The 25,253-nt window shown below is 32.7% G+C and overlaps 6 protein-coding genes across 9 annotated transcripts; 3 read left to right on the top strand and 3 right to left on the bottom strand.

Annotated features, from left to right (window-relative positions):
- Window positions 1–3,147: 3,147 nt before the first annotated feature.
- On the top strand, window positions 3,148–8,237 carry LOC109813996 (cytokinin riboside 5'-monophosphate phosphoribohydrolase LOG7). The gene is made up of 7 exons (XM_020378308.3): window positions 3,148–3,583; window positions 4,641–4,738; window positions 5,580–5,610; window positions 6,221–6,320; window positions 6,395–6,465; window positions 7,452–7,595; window positions 7,811–8,237. The coding sequence occupies exons 1-7, from the start codon at window positions 3,329–3,331 to the stop codon at window positions 7,898–7,900; spliced, it is 789 nt and encodes a 262-aa protein (XP_020233897.3). The 5' UTR covers window positions 3,148–3,328; the 3' UTR covers window positions 7,901–8,237.
- Window positions 8,238–9,867: 1,630 nt separating this feature from the next.
- On the bottom strand, window positions 9,868–12,745 carry LOC109813982 (uncharacterized). Of its 4 annotated transcripts, none has more exons than XM_020378289.3 (4): window positions 12,263–12,745; window positions 12,048–12,169; window positions 11,851–11,914; window positions 9,868–10,019 (listed from the first exon to the last, which is right to left on the bottom strand). In XM_020378289.3, the coding sequence occupies exons 1-3, from the start codon at window positions 12,558–12,560 to the stop codon at window positions 11,852–11,854; spliced, it is 483 nt and encodes a 160-aa protein (XP_020233878.1). In that variant the 5' UTR covers window positions 12,561–12,745; the 3' UTR covers window positions 9,868–10,019; window position 11,851. The 4 variants fall into 4 exon arrangements, with proteins under 4 accessions (XP_020233878.1, XP_082933796.1, XP_082933797.1 ...); XM_083077670.1 differs by lacking the exon at window positions 9,868–10,019 and adding an exon at window positions 10,128–10,487; XM_083077671.1 differs by lacking the exon at window positions 9,868–10,019 and adding an exon at window positions 10,128–10,450.
- A 580-nt stretch (window positions 12,746–13,325) lies between these two features.
- LOC109813972 (2-Cys peroxiredoxin BAS1, chloroplastic) lies at window positions 13,326–15,947 on the bottom strand. Its single transcript, XM_083076314.1, is given in 9 exon segments — window positions 13,326–13,746; window positions 13,883–13,996; window positions 14,229–14,354; window positions 14,568–14,647; window positions 14,729–14,786; window positions 14,788–14,811; window positions 14,890–14,964; window positions 15,047–15,065; window positions 15,871–15,947. Coding segments are annotated over 9 exon segments (690 nt in total). The 3' UTR covers window positions 13,326–13,629.
- Window positions 15,948–16,948: 1,001 nt separating this feature from the next.
- Window positions 16,949–18,125, top strand: LOC109814002 (uncharacterized). The gene has a single exon (XM_020378316.3). It carries the CDS (start codon window positions 17,050–17,052, stop codon window positions 17,509–17,511), a length of 462 nt encoding a protein of 153 aa, XP_020233905.2. The 5' UTR covers window positions 16,949–17,049; the 3' UTR covers window positions 17,512–18,125.
- On the bottom strand, window positions 17,680–20,356 carry LOC109814001 (putative HVA22-like protein g). The gene is made up of 7 exons (XM_020378315.3): window positions 20,105–20,356; window positions 19,909–19,960; window positions 19,728–19,826; window positions 19,058–19,114; window positions 18,883–18,946; window positions 18,297–18,512; window positions 17,680–17,982 (listed from the first exon to the last, which is right to left on the bottom strand). Exons 2-7 carry the CDS (start codon window positions 19,938–19,940, stop codon window positions 17,869–17,871), a joined length of 582 nt encoding a protein of 193 aa, XP_020233904.1. The 5' UTR covers window positions 19,941–19,960; window positions 20,105–20,356; the 3' UTR covers window positions 17,680–17,868.
- A 3,104-nt stretch (window positions 20,357–23,460) lies between these two features.
- Window positions 23,461–24,351, top strand: LOC145958772 (uncharacterized). The gene is made up of 2 exons (XM_083076313.1): window positions 23,461–23,494; window positions 23,561–24,351. The coding sequence occupies exons 1-2, from the start codon at window positions 23,461–23,463 to the stop codon at window positions 24,349–24,351; spliced, it is 825 nt and encodes a 274-aa protein (XP_082932439.1).
- Window positions 24,352–25,253: the final 902 nt, after the last annotated feature.

Here is a 25,253-nt window from a genome sequence, read left to right as displayed (position 1 = left end):
TGTAGCTCTCCCCGATATGTCAGGCCGACTGTAGCTCTCGCCGATATGCCGGGTCGACTGTAGCTCTCGCCGATATGGCAGGCCGACTGTAGCTCTCGCCGATATGGCAGGCCGACTGTAGCTCTCGCCGATATGCCAGGCCGACTGTAGCTCTCGCCGATATGCCAGGCCGACTGTAGCTCTCGCCGATATGTCAGGCCGACTGTAGCTCTCGCCGATATGTCAGGCCGACTGTAGCTCTCGCCGATATGTCAGGCCGACTGTAGCTCTCGCCGATATGTCAGGCCGACTGTAGCTCTCGCCGATATGTCAGGCCGACTGTAGCTCTAGCTGATATGTCAGGCCGACTGTAGCTTTCGCCGATATGCCAGGCCGACTGTAGCTCTCGCCGATATGCCAGACCGACTGTAGCTCTCGCCGATCACCCCTCTAAGAGTGGTTCGGTTATTATTCGACTTGGTTTCTCTACTTAACCTGGTCGGTATATTTTCGATTCCTTCCGCTTACAAGAACCAACTCGGCCAATACCCGATTGTACCCTCAGTACGGGTATGGTCGGTCGGGGCCCGACACAACTCTCGCATACAGGGACTACCCGATAGTGAGGGCAAGGTCCCACTGTCCCTCACCAAATATTAGCCAGATCAAAACGGTTAAGGAAATCTCTACATTCTCGGGGCCCATAAAGCCCGTAAATAAGAAACTATAAAAGAAAAAACCCTAGAGTTGAGAAGGCAGATTACACTCTTGAATGCTCTAGCTTTGAGGTCTGACCTAGGAAAAAACCCTAGTGCACCTCGTGGCCGGAACAATATCCATACTATTTTATTTATTTATACATACAAAAATAATTTGAAAGTAAATTTTATGCCAACAAGGTTCAACCCGGTTAGTAATTTTTGTTACAGTTCCCGGTTAGTAAATATTAGATAATTAAATTTCATAAATATACAGTCACGAGTTTGATTTTTAATTATGTGTATAAAATAAGACTTTGTTAGGAATATTCTTGCACTTTTTTAAAAAAATTAATCTTAAACTATCAATCAAAAGATAATTTTAGTGCAAACAAATGAAGAAAACATTTCAACTATGTCGCTTATTGGTTTTATGTTTGGCATCACAAATATTCTCGCACTATTCTTCTTTATTTTATTTTATTTGTATGTACCTAAAATCATTTTATTTCAAAATTAAAAGAAAATGATTTGAGGACGATGCTTGATTATGGATTAGGTGAGGTCCTGACTATCTTTCAATTAAAATTAAGTAAATTTTTTGACATTTTTAAAATTAAATAATAACAACCAAATCAAATATTTTTAAGAGAACGGTAAAATTTTGAATTCTGTCTCCTCTCTTATCTTTTTTTTTTTTTTTTTTCTTTCTGGTTTAGAAGTTTTGAGAACTTGCTAATTCTGTAGTCTTAAAGAAATTGAGAGGTTCTATCTAATATTTGTTGTTTCTTTTCTCAATTTCTCTTCCAAAATAAGAAATGCATCAAATTAACAAGATAAGATTATGAGTAACATAAAATTATCATATTTATTAACGTAAAAATAACTAATTACAGAATAAAAATAGTTATGCTATGAAGCGCTAACGTGTACTAGTTACGGACCGAGTCCTGTAAGTAAATCAAATAGTTTAGATTAATTTAAATGTGACGTAAAAAAAAAATACAAACATTGGCACGCCCCGTGAGGTAAATTTTGGCAAGCACAACGGGCCTTCATTTTTCTAAACTAATCGTTGCCAAAGTTATTGAGACATTTTTCCCCAAAATAAAAAATAAAATACATTCAATTTTGGATCATATATATATTAGTCAAATAATTTCTTTCAGATTAAATTTTGTGTTGGATTAAGTTCCGACAGATTTATATTTTATAGATATAGTTGACAACATGGTATTTATGTATATTTCTAAAAGCTTGGCAGTTTGTTTCAAGGTTTCTGAATCCTAAATATATATATCCGAAAGAACGTGGATTCACACGTGACATGCATGCTGGATAAACTACATCTTCGGTTGTTTAATGAGAAATTTTGGGTGAACTAATTAATTTTATATTTGGTGTATGATAAGTTGATAACACAATTGATTAATATTCTTAAGTTATTAAATTTGTGGGTGTAAAAAGAAATTAATTTGATTTCTTTTATTAAATTTGCGATATTTAACAGCAGTACTTGAAGCGATACATTTTTGCAAAAATAACCATGTTCATAATCATTTTAAAAAATAATTAATGTCCACGCAGATACGTTAGTATAAGTCCATTCCTTAAGTAAAGTTAAGTTTAAATTACGTAAATAGTAAAGCAGTTGAGAATTTTTTCTTTACTAAAAATAACTAGTTAATTTTTTATAATAAATTTAAAAAATTATCAACAAAATTAATAAATACTTTTATGCTATAAAAAGACTATAATTTCTTTTAAGGTAACGTCTATTTAAATTCCAATTAAATATATTCAGGGTAAGTCTTGTTTTTCTGTTGGCCAAATGTGTTTAAATAATGTTTATATAATGCAAAATATTATAAATGTTTTTTTATAAATATTATTCACAGTAAAGAGAACAAACTAACCAAGTAACCGTAAAGTAATAATGTGAGCAGTACTAATTTGTTTGATATGCTCTGATAAAAAATGATAAATTAAAACACAATATAGGATTCATGAGATACAAATTAAATATATATCACAAAAAGAAACGTATATGAAATAGAAGTTTACAAATCAAGTATGTTTTTAATGGACAATGTGGTCGATTTCTTGTGCACAAACATAGTAGCTAGAACCACAAAATTTTGGCTAAAAACAATAATTAGCTGTTACCAACACCTTTACATTATGAAATAATATTAATGACAAATAACACATAAATGGTTTGAAATAACTTGTGAAGTTGTACCTAATATATAACTAATATTATGAATTCAATGTTTCTTTTTAGTTAACTGGATTATATTATGCCATGATAATAATCATTTTGTTTTCATTTATAGGTGTCTAACGACCAATTTTATTTAATTATTTAATTTTTTTGGATAACTTGATCACTGTGCCATAATAGCAATGAAAAATATAATAATTAATATTATTGTAAAATTTTTAATTAACATATAAATAGAAATAATTTTTAATTAAATAAAGAAAGAAAAACAATATTTTTATTATGTTATTTCTTAAAATAACATGCGTTGTTTTTATATTTTAGATTTATTTAATTATTTATTTGATAAGTGGAATTATATAAATTAAAAAGTAAAAAGGCATGCATGTAATATATCATATATGGGAGTTAATTATTGTTGAAATGAATGATTGGCGGAAGGAGTTGGGATGTGAGTTTGAGGGAGCAGGGTATATGTACCATTGTACCTGTCTCCACATTAAACAAATACTCACCTTCTTCTCATTCTCAACCCTCTTTCTTTTCTTCCCCTTATCTCTTACATCAACCACAAATGGAAGAGTCCAAATCCAGGTTCAACAGGATTTGCGTCTTCTGTGGAAGCAGTTCAGGGAACAAACCTACCTATCAAGAAGCTGCTGTTCAACTTGCTAGGGAGCTGGTAATGTACCCAGTTTCTTTTCTCGAGTCGATTTTTTCATCGAAAAGACTCGTTAACGTGTAGCTTTTCTCCGTTTATCAAAATTCCGTTCTTTTTTTCTCGACTCCTTTTATCTCTTTTTCAAAATTTTGTCTAGAAAAAAGCGATTTCAAATCTAAAATTGATGAACTTTGTTCCATACCTGAACCCCACAGAACTTTGGGTTTTATTTGATATATATTAACTAGATTCAATATATGAGCTTTTCCTTCTTTTTTTTAATCTTTTGTCCCTTCAGTCGCATTGCATTATGAAGCTTCGATTCCATTGTTCCATATCTAACCTTTCCCCCGCACATATAAATTTCGTAGAAATTTAATGATTATTCGTTTTGATTTCTCACTCGAGATAGTTCCACATTTGCTTCGACCACTCCTCTTGTTATTTTTGTTTAAAAGTAAAAAAAGAAATAAACAAGCTCTCTAGTGGCAACTCGATCGGGCATATGATGGTTGAGGAATAAGTGGATGGTTTAGGGTTTAAGTTTGGCATGAGAGAGAGAGAGAGAGAGACGCACTCACACACACAGATTGCTAGAATATGCTAGCTGTAATCAGCCTGTCAGTTAAGCAGCTTTCTTGCATGATCCTTGTTTCCCCCCTACTATACTGTTTTTATAACGCTCAAAAACATTTCTACTTCAAATAAAAATAAAATAAAAACGAAAAACGCATAGTATATACTATATAGTTTAGTTTTTATTTTATTTTATTTTATATGGAACCAAACGTGCTACCTAGGTATCATTACTCTATGAAGCGTGTTATTAGCCTTTGGCATTCCCCACAAGCTTCCATGACCGAACCTCCATGATTTTTAGTATAACTCATTCCTTGTTTTCGTTGTTTTAGAATATATATTAAAAAAATGGCATCTTACCCTTTGGTTGCTCCCTCCGCTGTGTCTGTGCGGTTGGTTATAATAAAATTATAGTATTATTTTGGTTGAGTTGTGTTTTGTTTGATGATGAGTGTTATGACACGCGTTTACATGGTTTTGTTTTCGATGTATTTTGAAGGTGGAGAAAAGGATTGATTTGGTGTATGGAGGAGGTAGCGTGGGGCTGATGGGTCTCGTTTCTCAGGCAGTTCATGATGGTGGGCGCCATGTTCTAGGGTTTGTTCTCACACACTTTCATTCTCTCTTCTGCATCTCTCTAGAGACTATAGACTATAGCTTAATCATTTTTGCTTTTGCCCAACCATGTTGCTTTAATTTATTTACTTAATTATAAAGTGCTGCTATCAACTTCGTACGTACTACTGGCTCATGTGTGTTTCCCATCTCTTGTCACAAATGCTGCCAATGTTTCTTAATTAATCAAAGGTTCCCAATGTAGGTTGAAAGGGAGCATCTTTGGATATAAATAAAATCACAGGGATTAATAGTATATTTTTTTTGGTGACAAGGATTAATAGAAAAGTGTTTTATCGGGCCTTCTGCACCGTTGCTGGGATTTAAAAAAAGAAAAAAGCAAATAGAAAAGTGTGACCTTTACCGGTAGTTAGAAGCTTCTTGAACAGCTTTGCTCTATTGGATAAAAGTTGAATCCCTTTTGCCTCTTCCAGAAAAGGACGGTACTCGGTACAAACTTCTTGCGCAACAATTGGAGCCAACATCGTCGATCGTCTTTTTTTATTTTTCTTGTTTTGCACTTCGAAGAAAACATAGATTCCTTCTTCTACATATATTTAATTAGTTTAATTAACATCGTTCTTTTATGTATCTTTATTGAGTAAATCAAATTAACCGGTTAATTAAATTTCAATGTTTTCCTTTTAATATAAATCAATATTATTGTTTGCTTCTTGTAGAGTTAGACTTGCTTCTTAGGGGCTTCAACCCTCCTTGTAACAATTTTTTATTTATTTAAATATTTCGTCTTTTTAACCTTGACTGCTGAAACGGCGAAATCTTCGTTTGGATTCTAGTTCTGACCATTGGCTTGTTTGTGCAGGGTTATCCCAACAAGTCTTATGCCAAGAGAGGTACATCCCCTCACCACTCACTATTTTACTGTTAAATTTAATTGTAGGGTTCGTCTCTCTATTATCATCATTTTTTAATTTAGTTTCTTTATTTTTATTAGTGAATTTGACCTTCCTAACAATTTTATTGTGTAGCTTTAGTTTAATTATTGATTAACTTTAAACCTAATATTTAACGAAAATATTAATGTAACATTTTATTTGTACTGCTAGCAGCCAGTGTATTCATGTTGACATAATATGCTAATGCATTATCACATCAATATTTTTTTATTATTAAATATTAAATGTCAATTTAACCAATAAATTAAAACAATAAAGATTAAATTAATGAAAAATACGGGATATCAAATTTACAAATAATAATAATAATAATAATGATAATGATAATAAAGATTAAAAAAATACAAGTAAATCTTTCATATTTATTATTATAGGGTGTCAGTTTTATTAGTTAATTAATTTAATGTTGAAATGATCTCTCGGGCTTGTAGTGAAGAGTTTTAAATTGTTATAATATTTTTTTACTGATAAAAAGAAATAAAATAATGTCTAGTTAGAGTACATAAGGAATGGTGGATGGATGATGATATGAAAAATGATGGTGCAGATAACAGGTGATCCTATTGGGGAAGTGAGAGCCGTATCTAATATGCACCAAAGGAAAGCCGAGATGGCCCGTCAAGCCGATGCCTTCATTGCCCTCCCTGGTAACACTTAATTTTAATCACTCATAACATACCAAAAGCACACATACACCTGCTTCTTATTTTTCCACCAACAGGAGGATATGGAACCCTTGAAGAATTACTCGAAGTCATTACATGGGCTCAGCTTGGGATCCACTGCAAACCCGTAAGCTCTACTCCTCAATTTTATTACCTCTTTTCACATTACATTTCTCCTTATTTTTCAATTAATATATACATATATAGTTACAGGTGATAATTAATATGATAGATATGGATTTTAAAATAAGAATTAATCACCAATACATTGTCTGTGTAAAAATTTTTTATATTGACAACAAATCAGATCTTTTAATGGTATTATGTCAGTTGCTTATTTAATGAGATAAAAATAAAATAAAATAATTTAAAAGATTTGATTGGTTGTCAGTATAAAAAAAATTCACACTGGTCGTGTATAAGTGATTAACTCTTAAAATAATATCATATATATGGAATAATAGAAACTTCTACAAGGGAGAGAGGCCCGAAAGATGGGAAAATAAAATATTAACATAATAGAACTCATGAGTTTTGGCATGAAACAAATGATCTTCATTAGCGTGTTGTAACGCTGGATCAAATTCAACCACACACAAACTAATCAAAGTATCAAACACCTTTATTATATATATTGTTGTTTTGCCTTTGGTTATTCGTACAGCATTTGTTTAACAGTGTCGGATTAATGATGTATTATCAGTTATCATGTTACTTAGATACTCGTAATTTGGTAGATTGGCCAAGTTGACTGGGTATGACTCGTTAAATAGAACGCTTCAACAACTTCAAATTGGATCCATCATCCATGTGTCTATATAATTATATAACAACCAGGAAGCTTCAATACATACAGAACCCGAAAAATGTGGGATATTTAATTCGGATTCACATGAGGGAATAGTCTCAGATTTTCCTTAGTTAATCATTGTCACGTTACATTATTTGAAGGTTCTGCGTTTGAATGGGAGTAAATTATGATAATGTATAACCACCTGATATAAATTAAAACAGAAGAAGATTGAAGAACAAAAGCAAAACAAGTAAATTTCTTGGTCAATGAAAATTGCTGGTAACATAGTGTTAATTATGTGTCAATTTTATGAGATGCAGGTGGGCCTGTTAAATGTAGATGGATTTTACAATTCCTTGTTATCTTTCATTGACAAGGCAGTTGATGAAGGTTTTATTTCCCCTACGGCACGTCGCATTATAGTCTCCGCACCCACAGCCAAACAATTGATGCTAGAACTTGAGGTGCGTAAATGTTTCCTCCCATCTTATAAACATAAAATCAGCAACGTTATTATATGCTTCAAGGAAGGGATGATTCCTTTCCTTTGAGCCAAGCAAAATTAAGAAGATGATACGAATACTAGTAGTTAATACAAGTTGCCATTCAAGTTGTTCTTGAATGATATTCGATGTCTTTACTTGTACTTAATTAATTGTGAAATATTTTATGGAAGCAGGAACATGTTCCCGAGCAAGATGAGTTTGCGTCCAAGTTGGTGTGGGAAGAAAGACTGAATTACGTGACTGAATCGGAAGTTGCCATGTGATAGATCCTTTTTGTGGTCGATTCATGATATCCACGGTTTTTGGGTTTTTACATTTATAGCATTTTGGGTACATAGGATAAGATAGGACTCATCCATCATATACGGGCATAGGTACCGTAGAAGTCAACACGTACGGTATTTTTTTTTTTTTTTTGCCAACCTTTTGGGAATGCCCCTAGTATATGGGAAACGAGGGTTGTTCAAAATACGGAAATTCTTAATTGAAATTTATGTTTCCATTGCCTTGGCAATGAAGATCAGAATCATTCACACAGCAACTTCAGTTCTTCAGCTTTTTTTTTTCCCCTTTACTTAAGTCTGAACCAACCATTACTTTTTGATAAATTCTTTAATCACAACTTGGTCAAATTGCCAGTTAAAAAAACTAGAGAATATGCACTTTTAATCAAATGTAACCATCTAACTCCTTCAAGGGGACAAAGGGCTATATATATATACCCCTCAATTATGTTATTCCTTAATTCAAATTTCTGGATTTATTATGTTGATTAATCCATAATCATGGTGTATAATGCACAGCTGTCTACAAGCAATCTTCCGTTATTCTTGGGAGAGATGTACACAATATATTGTATAGCATTGATTCGAATAGATTTTCTTTTTCATAAAAAAAAAATAAAAAGTAGTTTGACACTATATTAGATATCTAAATGTCTGTTAAATTGACTACATAATAAAATTGTATCCAGGTGTTTGAGGTTTTTGTTTCAATAATGATCCAGTGAATACTTTCAAAGAAACAATGACAATTGATGTTAAGAAGGAAAATTATGTTCACATTGAAGAATCTGATACCATTACAAGAGAATTGAAAGAGTGAGATGGGTTAGTTCTGAGGCTAATCGAAAAATGTTTTAGAAGAATTAATAAAGGATTAAACTGATCAAGATTGAAAATAATAATCAGCGGTTATATTTAATTATTTTATTCTTATATTTGGATATGCTTTTTAGTTGTATAACCATTGGACATAATTCTCCATAACCAGGAGTTCATTTGTTATAAGAAGGTATTCTCAAAGCAAATCAAAATGTCCAGACTGTTTATTAGACTACACGAATTTGTAAAAGATTTAGGTACATGTCAATTCTACTTGTACTTCATTTTTTAGATAGTTTATAACTTTTATTCACATTTTTATTTGCCTGGCATTTAAAACGATTTCTATAATACTGGAAATCAGAAGATAAGCTTAATATATGCATGAAGTGAATAATAGCTGACCATAACCAGGTCTCAATAACCAACAGGTCTCAATAACCAACAGTTTAATTGGTTAACTGACCATCATAACAAACTAATTGTTGTTTTTCATGCGTAATCACGTTATGATTTAGTGATACTCTCTCAAGTTGGAGAGTAGATGTTGAACACTCTCAATGTTAAGAGTGAAAGAAAATATTGAGGATCTAATGGCTTGGTTAAAATATCGAGAAGTTGGGAAGTGGTGGAAACAGACAGCAAAAACTTAATTAGCATAAGTTTAAAAAAGTAGAGTCATCAAAGTTTTTAATTGGAAAATGATAGAGAAACCATTTAAAACAACAATAATTTTCAAAATCAAGTTATGAGTTCAAAGTCAATGAGTCAATTACATATATTAACCCTACAACATCCATTACCCTTAATTAATTAAACAAATTTAACTTATAAAAAATTTATCTCACCCAAACACAGACAAGAATTAATCAAGAGAAAAAGTAGATTTACGAGTATTTAATTTTTTCAGTTATTTATTATTTACTTTTGGGCCCAACAAATAAGGGTGGCTTCATGCCCCTATGCATCTCCCGCCACAATTAAAACAAAAACACTCATAATTGCACAATTCTTTTGGTATAGAGTTTTTGTTATTTCTATAAGATTTCAAGATTCTAGTGCTTTCACAACAAAGCTCATAACTCATACGGAGTACGTACTAATAATTGAATTGTCAAAAATGTCACTTGAGTCAATCCTTGAAATAATTTAAATTTTATTCAACTTTAATAGTTTAGAGGGAAGTTTTAAATCATGTGTCACAAAACCTTGAGATTAAAAGGATATCACACGTTGCATCAGCCATCAGCAACATGCCTTGCTCCGGTTTGTATGAATACTGCAACGCTCGAGGATTAAATAGTTATTAGTATGTTAGTTATTTAAAATTAAAGTAATTTTTGCAAGATGTTACCTGGTTTGTAATTATAATAACAGTTTATGAGAATCGACATTTAAGTAGTATTTTGCTATAATTAGTATGAGATTCATTATCTTCTTTTTCTTTGAAGTTAATGACAACAACTTCAACATTAGATATAATGCAGTTCAAAAACTGAGATATAAAAAAATGGAGCTATTGTTTTGTATATCAAATATGGCCTAACATAAATTTAGTCTATTATGTAGTATTGAAAAAGACAGGTTATTGTTTCGAGATCATTTGCAGAGGCAGAGTATAGAGCGCTTGCGGCTATTGTTAGTGAAGTTCTGTGGCTTCAACCTCTTCTCTGACACTTTTGAGATTTTCATTTCTTCTACCATGATTTTCTATGACAAGCAGACAACTATTCATTTGGCTTCAAACCTTGCTCATCAAAAGACATCCAAGCACCATCAACATTGACATCCATTTTATAAGAGAATGAGAGCCTCTTTGGATACAATTTATAAGGACTTATAAAAATTTCTCCACTAAAAATAAAAATAATTTTTGGTTAAAAAAACTCTTAAATACTATTCTAAATCTAATCTGAACATGCTCTGAGTCCAATTCTTAAAATTGAAACTGGATCATGTCAAATCTTCCCATTAGATTGCTTATTTGTTAACTAAGCCATTACCAATAGCTCATTAGTCATTTTCAAACCTTATTTTCCAATTTGGTTATCCTTGATTTGTACTTCTCACCTTGAGGGAGTATTACAACGTAATTAGTCATGTGTTAGTCACTCAATCAAGTTAGTTTTAATAATCCTTAATCAAACTGTATCGTTCCATGTCAAATGATTAATCTCAGGCAAAAAAGGCATGGCATGGGGATATCCTGAGAAACCAAAATTAAGTTAATCGAACAATACAAAAATCATAGACCACTGAAACAAAAGCCTTTTAGTTATGGTTAGTTCTACAAAATCTAAGGGTATCAGATTTATTTTCTCAGTTGAATGCAAGCAATTCTTGAACGGGTTCACTTATCCCATTCCTTGTGTTTCAACTGGCAGTGGTAATAATCTTAGAATCACCCAACTAGTAGTAGAGGAATGAGTATAACAAAGTGTAAGAAATTTTAGTCACAGATTTAAAGACAGCTTAAAGCAATGTAAAACAATATAAAGAATAAGCAGACATTGCAGTTTTGTAATCCAACATTTGAGTGCCGGCAGTTCGTAATTAAGAAAATAAGGCCAGAGCTCCTCTAAAATCTAAGCTCTCCCCCGATTTATTTACCAACAACAACAATAACCTTATCTTGCTAAGGGGAGTCAACTATATAAATCACATGATGTTACTAAAACCAATGAAAAACAAATTCTAAGCAATATTGTTTTCCTGTTTATCTACCAAACCACCTTATTCTTCATCACTGAAATCTCAAATTGGACAAAAGGGAAAAACCAAAATATTCTTGCAAATGATGGAGATACGAACAATTCCAGTCGTAATTTTCCCTATAAGAGTTAGTGTTGTTTAGTGAGTATCAATGACACCAACAAGGTAGTATCCCAAAGACGAAATAGAAATGGGTGATACGGAGGAGAATTATATGAGAAGTTTCGTGTGTAAGTAACCATGACATGTAACAAAGATAGTACAATTACACAGATATTCCCATAGTCATTATTTCTCAACAGTTTCTCACTCACACTAAAATTTTCTTATCTAGGGAATCGGATAGTCAACGACCAACTAAAACAAAAGACTAGAGAGCAGCAAGCCGTGCACGGTACCTTAAAAATTCTCAGGACTGTCATCCAATTGTTTCTCGTCTTCTATCTCAACCTCCAAAATCTCCTGAAACCAAAGCATTAAAAATTCTTAGTCTTGACTGTAAGCTATGGGATACAGCGTGAATTAAAAAAAAATTATAATTATAAGTGGATATATTTGGCTTATAGAAAAAGAAAAGAAGCAAAAAGAGACTTACAGGAATCCTCTGTTTGAGATAATTACCGACTCTGGCAAGAACCATGGAACGCTCGTGCCAAAACCGACCCTTTAAGCTAATTTTAACAAAAGGGCCATCCAAATCAGCTAGTTCAACCACTCCTGAAATTAGATTATGTAACCCCCATTACTGGTATAGTGTTAAAATTACACCTTAAACCACCAAACAACATAAGTACATGACGCTTGCCTAACCTGTGATACCAACGGAAGTGTCGAAGATCTGACCCAGTTCCTGTCGAGCATCGTTCAAAACCTGTCTGACGTTGTTTTCTGTGAGGTCGAGCGGCGGCGGAACGGGAAGAGCCGCTGAGAAAGGTTTGAATGTCCTCCGTGCTTTGCCAGGTGTGGTTGATTGAAGTGGAGAATGGGGGGATGGCAGTTTTGGGAGATGGTAATTGGGGATGCCGCATAGTGATGGGTTGAGTGAGCGTACATTATGGTTGATGATGATGTCAAAGCCACACCACAGGCTCTTCTGGAGTAGGGACATACTCCTTCTTCAATCAGCGCCTCTTCTTTTGCTTGCCTTATAAACCCAACTTTGGAAGATAGATGTTCAATTGCCTGAGTTTCTAAGCAAAGAGTCGCAGGGAATGTCACACTTACACAATAGTGGATATTGAGAATCGGATTTGGATGGATGGATAGACAAGTACACACTCACCAATTACCACCCAATGCTCCCCAAATTAAAATTAAATATACATCCTAAAAACTCAAAAGTATAACATGTTTTTCAACTAAAATAACACATGTATTCTTTTTAATAAACAGATATGATTCACATATAACGTTATTGCTAAAGTATATGTTCAATTCTCATGTTCTTACATTTTTTTTTTTTTATTAATGAGACTGTACTTCATCGAATATCTAAATAATTTCATTTAAAAGCTTAACATATATTAAATAAATAAACGTCTTCCTTCTTTTTGATTTTGTTAGATTCACAAAAGTTAGGATTTAATTATTAAATAACATATTTTCATATTTGGTTAATTGGCTTAAATATTTTTTAATTTCTCAAATAAAAAATAAATATTTTTATTCATCAAATTTAAAACTACTTTTTAGTCATATAACTTTTAAAAATCTCTCAAATCACTAATAACACATCTAAAAATAATAAATTGAGATAATTATGTAACATCAATTAATAATTTAATGTTATATTTTCATTAACAAAAATACTAATAGGTAAGTTTTGTGTAATAATATTTGACTTTTTTTAAATAAAAAAAATATAATAACTAAAACAATTTTTTAAAAATTATAAGAATTAAAAAGTCAAATTTAAATTTATTGAAATAAAAACAAACTTACCCTAAACTTTATAAACTAAGATTATATTTAAACCTAAAATCAATTATGTTCTCCCATCCCAAGTATTAATACATTACTCATTTTAAAATCATGGAAAGACAGTAAGCATTTATAATCATTAACCAAACCCTGTCACCAATAGTTAATTTTAAAAAATTCCCATTGCATAAAACAAAATCCTTTTACACCATTACTCGATACAAATGAGCAATTGCTACTCTTAACTATTATCCTCCCTACACCGCAGCAAAGTACTCCTTGCTAAGTTTAGGGTCCGGCTTCATAGACTTCTCACCAGGCTTCCATCCAGCAGGGCAAACTTCATCTGGGTTCTCCTGCACGTACTGCAAGGCCTGAAAAACCAATGCACCTTAATGGAGGCAAAGAATTTATATAAATTATACAAGGGTAAAAAAAATATACAAAAAGTTGGGAGATATACTAAAAAGTGTTCAATCCTGGTGTTGTCCTAATTAGAAGTATAATTACCTGGAGTGTTCTCTTTGTCTCATCAACACTTCTACCAATTGCCAGGTTGTTAATGGTAGAATGCTGAATAACCCCATCCTTGTCAATAATAAACAATCCTCTCAACGCAATCCCCTAAATCATTGGAAACATTTGGAACTGGTGTGACAAGTGCCCAAAAAAGACGAATGAAAAGCAATATTTTCACAGTAATAATTTCACTACTTGACACAATGCTAAAGGTATTACCTAGACAGCATCCTACATTTCATATCCAAAGAACACATTGAAACTAAAGTGCAAAACACATTGGGGTTGATAGGAAAGGAAAATGAATAACCATAGTTTAGGCCACGATTCAAAATACCTGATCAGGAATAAGAACACCAAAAGATTTCGAGATGGATTTGCTGATATCAGAAATCAAAGGATACTTCAAGTCGCCAAGACCACCTGACTTTCTATCAGTTTGAACCCATGCAAGATGCGAAAACTACAATGATAACAATAACACCACTAATCAAAAATCAAACTTTAGAAGTGCAATTTAAAGGGATACAAACACAAAAACCAAAGCCTTATCCCCTATTGTTGCAGTCAGTTACATGGACTAAACAATGTCATACAAAAAATAGTACGAGGAAAAAAATATATAAGAGACAGTAGCTGATGAAATAATTGAAAAGAAGGATCAAAACAAACTCACCACACTGTCAACTGAAACACCCAATATCTCTGCATCTAGTTCCTCAAACTCTGCATGTCGATCGCTGAAAGCAGTGATTTCTGTACAAGAATAATATTAGGGTTAAAAAAGGAAAATTTAACGTCCCCAACAATCTCAATCAGACCATAGTTTAAACTAACCTGTCAGACAAACAAATGTGAAGTCCAAAGGGTAGAAAAAGAGGACAACATATTTTTTTTCCAATATATTTGTGTAGTTTGACCTGAAAAGACAATTTTTCAGTCAAAATAATTGGTCAAAACAAAAATTTCGAAACGCCATTGTATAATAAATTAAATACCTTGATAAACTCCTGATCGAAAACAGCCTCTGCTTCAAAATCCGGTGTTGTGTTCCCAACTAGTGGAAGTTCACTCTTTTAAGACAAACAAGTAGCATGAAGAAATAGGAACTAGTTTGAAGATAAAGAACAATAAGTGGAAGGAGGTGAAACTTACGGAAGCCTTAACAAGAAAGCTGTTGAGAGAAATGGAGGTTAATCATAAAATTATTTTATACATAAATTTGAATTAATGAAATGAAATATTAAATAATTCTCAAATTTTTTAAAAATTTGCAGATTTGATTTATGCATTAAGAACTTTAAATTAAACGATTGAATCGTTAAAATTTGATATAGAACATGAGTTATTGAACGAAATAAATTTAAATAGATTTATTCTTGAAATAAAATGATCTCTCTCTTCATATATATATATATATATATATATATATATATATATATATATATATATTATTATTATTATTATTATTATTATTATTATTATTATTATTATTATTATTCACTGCCATCAAATTCTTAGTCGCAACTAATATTTACTTATAGCACCCACACGATAAAAAAATTATTTTATTTTTCTTTGTTGAAAAATTAAACGTTAACTCGTTCATTAACCAGAACATAGCGAATGAACATTATTATTATTATTATTATTATTATTATTATTATTATTATTATTATTATTATTATTATTATTATATGTGTATCATATAGTATCTAATTTCTACTTTTGAGGGTAGTTTGGTTTTAGGTCAAATATCTCGAGTTATGTAATTTTGTCCATTTAGAGATTCCATCAAAACATTTAATTATGCTATTTAAAATATTAATGGTTTTAAATTTTGTGCCTTTATTAAATAAAATGGGATCGAACAATAATAAAGTAGTACTATTTCAAACATTTTAATAAAGCAGAATACATTTCAATTAATTTTATTCAATAAGTTTCCTAATAATTTTTTACAGCCAAAGCCAATCGACCAGAAAGATTCATCAGCAAATAACAATAACACCGGAGAGTTGAGTCGCATTGGTTCAACTCGGGGTTTGTTACCCATTGTGGATTAATTTTAAAAATATATTATAAGAATGGAACTATTTTAAATAAATTATCTCTTTAGAGTTCTTAACAGGTGGTATTGATATAGATCATAGTAATACTCGAAATATGTGTAAATATTTTTGTCTTAAATTTATTTTCACTAAATATAACGTTAGAGTTTTATGTAATGCTATTTAAAAATTGTTAGAATCAATAGTGACACCAATTAGATGGTTATTGACTCCAATAACTTTTAAATCGACATTACGAATAATGAAATCATACAAAAAAAATCTCATTATAATATATAGTAACTTATTTTTTATTTTTATGTTATTATAGACTATAATGATATGGGTTTTAAAAATTTAAATATTAGTATCTTTATTTTTAAAATATTTGTTATATTTCTTTATTGAGTTTTTTTTAAATTACTATTGGCTAATTTAAAATTTTCTGTAATTTTTTAAGAAAATCTGTTATATTTTAATTTTGTAAATGATATTTTTTTTAATCATGTACATTTTTTTTTACTTTTTAAAATAAATTTTATTTATTTATAATTTTTTAAATAAATAGAAAATTTGGTTGTTATGTAAAATAATATATAAAAGAGACATTTTTTTCCACGTCATTCTACCCCTATTTTATATTCTAATTTCTAATCGAGGTAAAATAAAAATAAAAAAAAGGTATGCATTAAAAAAAACTGCTTATTTATTTATTTTTACTGAAAGAAAAAAACTGTCAACCCACTTAAATATAACTATCTATTTTTATTTTTTTAAGGAAGCATAGAGTGCCTTTTTTACTAGTTTTTAAATAAATTTGTTATAAATTTATAATTAAAAAAAACTGAAAAAAGGTCTCTAGATGTCATAGATATATTTGATTTTTTAAAAATCTTAAGGTATATTTTTTAAGCAAATATTTTATTTTTAGTTTTTTAATTAATTATGTTTATAAATCATCAGGATAATTGCAATAATGATTGATAGTTTGTAATTTGTTTTATTAAATTTTTTGGTGCACATTGAATCGCGTGTTGTTTCTTTCACTGGTCCAAGTTTGTTTTTCCACCGCGTGTTTCTCGCTACTAGTCCACCACGAGTGACAACATGTCAGAGTCCACCACCGACGTGCCGCCAGAGACGCCGCCCCTCCGCCGCCGTAACTCCATCACCGCTCAATCGGCGAACAAACTCTACCTCCCCGCAACGCCACCACTGCGCACGACGAGCCTGGAGCTGGTCTCCTTGAAACCCCCTTCCTCCGCCTCCTACACGTCCCTCAGAGACATCCTCCCTCCGCCCAACGCCGCCGTCTACTCCCCCACCGCCTCCGCCTACTCCGGCCAAGAGATTTCCATCCGCAACCGCCTCGTCAAGCAGGCAGCCTGGGCCTACCTCCAGCCCATGTCCGCTTCCTCCGGCGACTCCTCCACCCCCCACTTCCTCCGCCGCCTCTCCGCCGCCTTCCTCGGCTTCCTCTGCCACCACCTCGTTCCCGTTGTTACCCAATTTTTCCGTCGATTGTTCCACGCGGTCAGGCTCCACGTGTGCACGCGATGCTATTCTTGACAATCCACAACTATATTTATAATAATAGTCCCTGCAAGTCCTTCACTTTGTGTTCGATATGCTATGCTGTTCCTTAGTATGCTATGTACCTCGTATTTTCTTTTTCTTTTTTATACCTTTGCGTTTGCCTCTTAATTGTTGTGGCCTCAAGCTCAAAGTAGGAATGAATGAATAAATGAATGAATAATCGATTAAAGTGTTTCAAAAGTAAGGGGGACAAAAAACAAAGCATTCTTTATATTACAAGAAGAATAAGACTAATGGGGTTGACGTAAGAATGTACAAGAATGTTATGCTACACTTCTGTAGTGAAATTTGCTTTATTTAAAGCGCCTCGTGATCTGGTTCCAGTTCCCATCAGTTCCACTTCTTGTTCTTGCGGCCTGGGAATTCGTTTTCGTTATCAAATAAAGAGGCTCGAAGTGAAGACAATGGTGGGGCACTTGGAGTTGGACCAAGCTCGTCTTTTTTCTGCAATGTAACACCATCTTTCAGTAACAGTACTACTGCTAGCTGTAGAGATATATGTAATTTACTAAATGGAGAACAATTTTGTTGCACTTGTGAATTTGTCGTCAATCAATGCATCATTGCTGTCTATTCGGAGTGATTAATTTTTGTTCACTATTTATTGGTGCTAGGTGATTAGAGAGTTCCATGCCACGTATTTTGGAAACTATAACAGTAGCCTTGAGCATCGCAACTTAGTTTATTAACATCGATGTAATAGTCAATATAAGAATGGTTCTGAAGTTAGGATGTTACTATGGAAAAGGGAAATTCACCTTACTAAAGGATTTGCTAGAAAATTTTTTGGACTGTGCAGCCAAGTAGTCGAAAACCTGGAATGTTGCATTTTGCCCCAACTCTGTGCAGTTTTGCCAGTAAAAGATGGCTAAATCCCATGCCCTGGCTCGCCACTCTCGGAACTTTTTCTCAATGTCATTTTCATGGCTTGACACATAAGGCCGCAACACAGCATTATAAACATATCCCGTCCCCTGCATTAAGCAACATTTCTAATATCATCCAATTGGAAATCAAACATGTCTTTCACCTTTCTTGGAGAACAAGTTCCAAATTGAAGGCTAAAAACAAATAAAATCAAATATAGCAAGTAAGAAGACCACGAGTCCAAACTTGAAGAAAGTTTGAACAAAAATGTGGCTCAAACTAAATCCTTCTCACTCACTCTTTCACACTTCTTGAAACATGACTCACACGCAAATTCTAGTAACCTTTCCAAACTCATGAACCAAGACTTACACGCAAATCCTAATAATCTCCTAGTAAACTAAAAGAAATTGAAAGCAACAAAAGAGTGTTAAAAAGAGCAAAAGAGGATGAGTGCAAGCTTTTATGTATTCTTACCTTAGTCTTGGGATACCACAAGTAGATAAAGAGTGCAAGCTTCAACTCTCCGTACATGGGCAGCCTAAATAAACGTTCCGCGTTAATTTATTGGACCAATCAAAATCAATCACACACAAAATCTAAATCAATTTCAGCGATATACAAATGGTTAAAATTAAGAACAAGCACTCACCATCCAATAACTACATCCGCGAAATTCTCCACTACTGTGAAAAGTGCTACAATGATCCTGCAATATATGACGCACAAAAACATGATTCAGAGGCACTACCACATAATCGAACAATAATATAATATTTTAACATAAAATTTGACAAGGTATCACTCGAAAAGATATCTACCCCCCCAACTTCCCTATGAATTTTCCAAAAGCTCAAGTTCAGCATAAATAAGCGGTAATATATCATCCTCACCCTACATTTTTTTTCCCTTTGAATTCCACTTTGTGTAATTCATAACTCCATTTGTAATAAAAGGGGCATCCATTAAACTTTCTGATGGGATAAATACATACACCGAACACAGTATCATACTATCTATACTACAGGTACTTGGCTTAAAATATTACTCATGTTCATAAAGATGCACATGGTTCTTTTCTCTGTTTGCTCCACCTTTCAAGGTATTGACCTTCCTTTGCATATTCCTAAAGAAGATCCCTTGCTTGGAAAAAACTCCAGCACTTATTTTTTAATTCCTAATCCTTATTAAGATCTATGCTCATTTCTTCTCCATCACTCCACATCTTCAAAATTAAAATGTAATCATTATGACCGAAATTATAATTTTAATAATCATACAATCCAAAGCCAAATAGGAGACCAGAAGATGGATTCTCATACCAGTATTGACACCAGAAGCGAAGTTCCTCGTTGTCACCCCTGTTTTTCTCCACAGTTTTGTAGCATTCAAATCCGGGATACGCATACCCCAGAAGAAGTCTGAAATCCAAGATGATATAAGAACGTTGAACAGCATAATAAATCGAAGATGAAGAGAAGGATCATAAAAGCTTAAACTTACATAAGACATCGAGTGATGAAATCCCCCAACATTTCTGATCCCTAGTGAAACTCTGAAACCAAATCAAGCAACACATGAGAATTCTGAACCGTTAAAAGCTTTGGTTGTGTGTTGGGGCATTAACAGTTGCGTGACACAATGTCTTTCTTTTTCTTTAAGAAAATAAAAAACACGGGAAAAATCGTTCGGCATTTACCTGTTGTTTTATGAGAATCCAAAATAAACCTGCGCCTGGGTTGAGTCCCACGTTTGACAGAGTCAGAGACAGCAGATACTTCAAACCGCTTTTGCTTCGGAATTGTGGTGTCCGTAACCGCTAAGGAAAATGAACTAGTCGAGGCTTATAAAGCTGGAAAATGGATGATGGGGTTTAATGCTCTAGAAGAAAGAATGACCCTGTTTCTCTATGAAGAACAAAATAATGAACAAGCCTTACGAACCAATATATATATATAGATATAGGAAAAAGGAACGAAGTCATACAAAGGAACTATCTCAGAAATATTCAAAAATAAAAATAATCAGAAGAGTAAAAGAAAAATTAAACGGGATTTCTTCTCATTTACGCAACTCGCGAGGATTCTACTAAAAGTAAAAGGATTCACCGTTTGGCAGTTAAGCACGCACCTGTATGTCGCCTTTTACATCATTTAGAGCGCATTATAAAATGGATTTAATTTTCTTGCGTAGTTAGTCAAAACATTTTTACAATATTACCAAATTAAAAGTATTTCTAAATATAACTTTTAAAGTATAAGTCAACAAACTTATTAAAATTATGATTTGTGTATAGGTATTTCCTTCGTTGATTAGGTCAATCAAGAGTAAATGTATGTTTGCATTTTATGTACTAAAGAAAAATACTTCCAATCGTCTTAGATTCTTTTAAACATATTAAAAAATAATAAATAAAATTTTACAAAATTAATCTTAGGATTAATTTTCTTTATCAAAAATATGTACCACAAGAACCTTTTTATATAATATTATTAGAGATATAGATGAAAAATAGATAATTAATATTATATTGAAAAGAAAATAGAATAACACTTTTTTTTTTTTTTAAATCTTTCAATGCGACATTTATTACGGAATGAAAGAGGTATATACTTTCTTCATCTTATAATAAACTAGTATGAAATCTGTGTCATCGACTGTTTTTGCATATTTTTATAACAAATTAATAAATGTTGTCCTTAATTATTTTACATAAAAATTTAGAAAGTTTAGTAAATAAATATAAGAAAATAATAATTTTATGAATTAATCTTATGATTAAAATTTTTATAAATAATGTAATACATTAACTACTTTTTAAGTAATATTATCATAGATATAAATAGAAAAAGAGATAATTAATATCATATTAAAAAATTAATGTGACATCTATTTAAAATTTATTTTTTAAAAATTTGAAAAAATAAATAAATTCGAAGATAGTGAAATAAAGAAAAATAGAACTATATAGATTAGTTAGTGTTTGGTTGAAGATAATCTAGTGGGTAATGACCATGAATGATGGTTGTTGACCGAACTGCATGATATTGAATAACAAAACTGTTCACTAGTTCTTATCCTTGCATGTTCGTCATCACTCACCGCTGATGCAATTAAGACTCTTTGTAATGGTAAGATGCAGCAAACGAATTGCAGACAGGTTTGTGAGTTATTTTATGATGTGAAGTAGTGGTTTGACCGGTTGAAGGAGTTAAGTTCCTCCAACTATTCTCATGGAAATATATAAAGTGCACCAATATATGACCGTTGAGGTAAAGTTTTTATTTATTTATTATTTTTGTGATTAATTAATTTAATAGCATCAGCTTTGGACCGTCTCGGTCGTAGGCCGATTGGTATCACCGACTATAAGGACTACACCTTAAGCCTTTTCAAGGCTGGAGGGCAAGTGGACCGTCTCGGCTGTATGCCGATTGATATTATCGACTCGGCCGTAGGCCGATTGGTATTGCGAACTATAAGGGCTATTATGCATGTGAGGTCGACTATAAACCCGTACACTGCCCAGGCCGATTCACGACCTGATCTCCCCTCATTTGATCACCCGACTGTAACCTTGGCCGACTCACCCTCTTAGAGTCAATCGACATATAACCAATTTGGGCCACGTCAACCAGATACTGATCTCACTCACCCATAAAGGCCTACTCGGTCATTATCCGATTGGACACTCAGCAATGGAGAAGTTTCACCTTCACTCACCAAGTATTTCCAAATTGGAACGGCTAAAGAGATCCTTACATTCCCGGGGCCCGTAAGGCCCACGGACAGGAAACTATAAGACCCAAAACCCTAGAATTGAGACGGCAGATTACACTTTTGAATGCTCTGACTTTGAGGCTTGACCTAGGAAAAAACCCTAGTGCACCTTGTGGCCGGAACAAGCTTAATTGTTTCATGGCCATGATTCACGTCTCATAATACTATTGGTAGACTAAGTTTTTAATGTTTTGTGTTTACTATACATATATAATGTGTTATTATAAAAGTATGCACGTGATTTTATTTTATATTTATTTGTAGACATATTATAGCCATCACTAAAATAATATTAGGTTAAACAAATTATTAATTTGACTCACTAGTTCCTGAATGATTTGTGATTAACTATTAATCACATTATATTTCGGTCGCTTATGTTATAGACTTTGATCATTATAACTATAAAATAAAATAGCCATAGACTAATAGCTTAATTAACGAATCATCTAGGTTGATAAAATTAAGTATATAAACTTTTATGGAAAAAGTATAGTTTACTCGTTTAAAGGTCTTAAATAGTCAAAAACAATAATTTGGCCATAGGTGAATATTGAAAGTTGACCAAATATTGGTTGAACTGTGTAGTCGTAAGAGAGAGAGAGGAGCAGCAGACCCTCTCCTCTTTCTTCTCTTCATGCGTTATTGAAGATTTCTTGACATTTGTAGACACAGAACATAAACATAGTTCTACAAAAAGCTATTCAGGGTGTCCCACCAATTTATGTCATTTATTGTTGCAATTTATTTTTCTATTAAGAGTTTAGGATTCTTAGCAGTTTAGAATTCCTCGCCGCCCTCGTCTCCAATGAATACTGGATCTGATGATGAAATTTCTTTTTAAAAAAATGTTGAAGGTACACCTAATTTTAGCCTGGAAACGTGTAGAGGAAAAAAAATTAAAAAAAAAAAGTGAAACATGTATATGAAAAAAGAAATAAAATACAAATTAGATATATGAATGTAATTGGTTTTTCTTTCTCTTAAACTCAGTCTATTAAAAGAAGAAAAAAAATCCTTTATTATGCATCCTATTGCTTTCACACCTTAATCTAGACGAGAAAGCGCGACTTTGCCTTATTTTAATTGCGTTACAAGTAATATGAAAAGAGTTATGTTACATCGTTAATTTATGGTTAAAATAAATTTTTAATCTCTCAAATTAAAGATAAATTTATTTTTGTTCCTCAAATTTAAAATTATTATTTTTAATTTTATAAATTTCAAAAATCTTGTTTTAATTTCTCAAGTCACTAATAATATAAATTGCAAAATATGGAAAGTAGGGATCAGGTGGCTGCTGGAAGAGGTAAGCGATAAGATGTTGGGTTATTGATAGTTTCCTGCTAGGGTGCTGAATTAATATGAATGATAGTTGCTTCTTTAAATATTAGGGGCATAGGGGGAAGGGTGAAAAAGTTGGAGGTAAGGAAGTTGTTATGCTCGGAGGGGGTTGATGTATTTTTCTTACAAGAAACGAAAAAGGAATTAATTGATGACATATTCTGTGCTTCTTTAACTGGTGGAGTGGATTATGATTGGGTTTCTAAACCTGCTGTTGGGTTGTCTGGAGGGTTGTTATCTCTATGGCGGAAAGAAAAATTTATAATGACTGAGTCTTTTTTTGGGGATCATTTTATTGGTGTGAAAGGGTTGTGGGGGGAAAATAATCTTGAGTGCTCTTTTGTAAACATATATGCTCCCTGCGATCTGCAAAGGAAAAAAGAGTTGTGGCGGTGTCTAGTGGAGGTGATGAGGTGTCGTGGAGGTGATTTATGGTGTGTAGGAGGTGATTTTAATGCTGTAAGGGTTGAGGGGGAGAGGAGAGGGGTGAGTTCCTACTGGAGAGAAGATGATATGAAGTGCTTTGATGAATTTATTACTGAGGCTGAGTTGGTGGATTTACCGCTAGTAGGGAGAAAATATACATGGTACAAAACAGATGGAAAGTGTATGAGCAGATTAGACAGATTCTTAGTTTCAAATGCTTGGTTGTCTCATTGGCCACATACAACACAATGGGGCCTTAGTAGAGGTGTGTCAGATCATTGTGCTATCTTGTTGAAAAATGAAGATATCAATTGGGGTCCAAAGCCTTTTAGAGTTAAATGTGGAGGGGAGGGCTGCATTTGTACTAAAGGAGAAACTCAAGCTCTTAAAATGTAGATTGCGTCGGTGGAATCAAGAGACATTTGGTTGTTTAGACAGGAAAAAAATGAGGCTCGGAATATTGTTAACATGCTGGATCTTAAGAGTGAAAATTCTAATCTACAAGAAGTTGAAGTTGTACAAAGAAAGGAATGGAGAGCTCAGTTGTGTGCATCATTGACTCTTAAGGATAATCTGTTGTTTCAAAAGTCGCGTCTTAATTGGTTGCAAGCAGGAGATGCTAACTCAAAATTTTTCCATGCCTGTATCAATCGTAGAAGGTTAAAAAATGAGATTCGAAGCTTGAAGGTGGCCAATGAAAGGTATAATGAGCCTTCGACAATAAAAGAGGCAGTCAAAGGCTTTTTTGAAGGGCACTTCCGTGAGTGTTTGCATCCTAGACCTCGACTTCAAGGTACCAACTTTAAAACATTGTCAGAAGAAGATGCTACAACCTTAATCTTGCCATTTTCTGATGAAGAAGTTAAGATTGAAGTGTGGGATTGTGAAGGATCCAAAAGTCCAGGACCTGGTGGATTTAATTTCACTTTTATCAAGGATTTTTTGGGATGATATTAAAGCTGATTTTTTGGCTTTCTTACATGAGTTTCATGCTAATGGGAAATTAGTTAAAGGCTCCAATAGCTCTTTTGTGGTTCTTGTGCCTAAAACTGATAATCCTCAAAAAGTGGAGGAATACCGACCTATTTTCTTAATTGGATGTATGTATAAGGTGTTAGCGAAAGTACTGGCAAATAGAATGAAGAAAGTCGTTGGAAAAGTTATTTCTGAGAGTCAATCAACATTTTTGAAAGGACGGCTAATTCTTGATAGTGTCTTGATTGCCAACGAAATTCTAGAAGAGGCAAAAAGAAAGAAAAAATAATGCTTGATGTTGAAGGTTGATTTTGAGAAGGCTT

Source organism: Cajanus cajan, chromosome 6, assembly GCF_000230855.2.
Source record: "Cajanus cajan strain Asha chromosome 6, NIPB_CcT2T_4, whole genome shotgun sequence".
Taxonomy (NCBI): Eukaryota; Viridiplantae; Streptophyta; class Magnoliopsida; order Fabales; family Fabaceae; genus Cajanus; species Cajanus cajan.
This window is presented reverse-complemented; position numbering and strand designations above follow the sequence as displayed.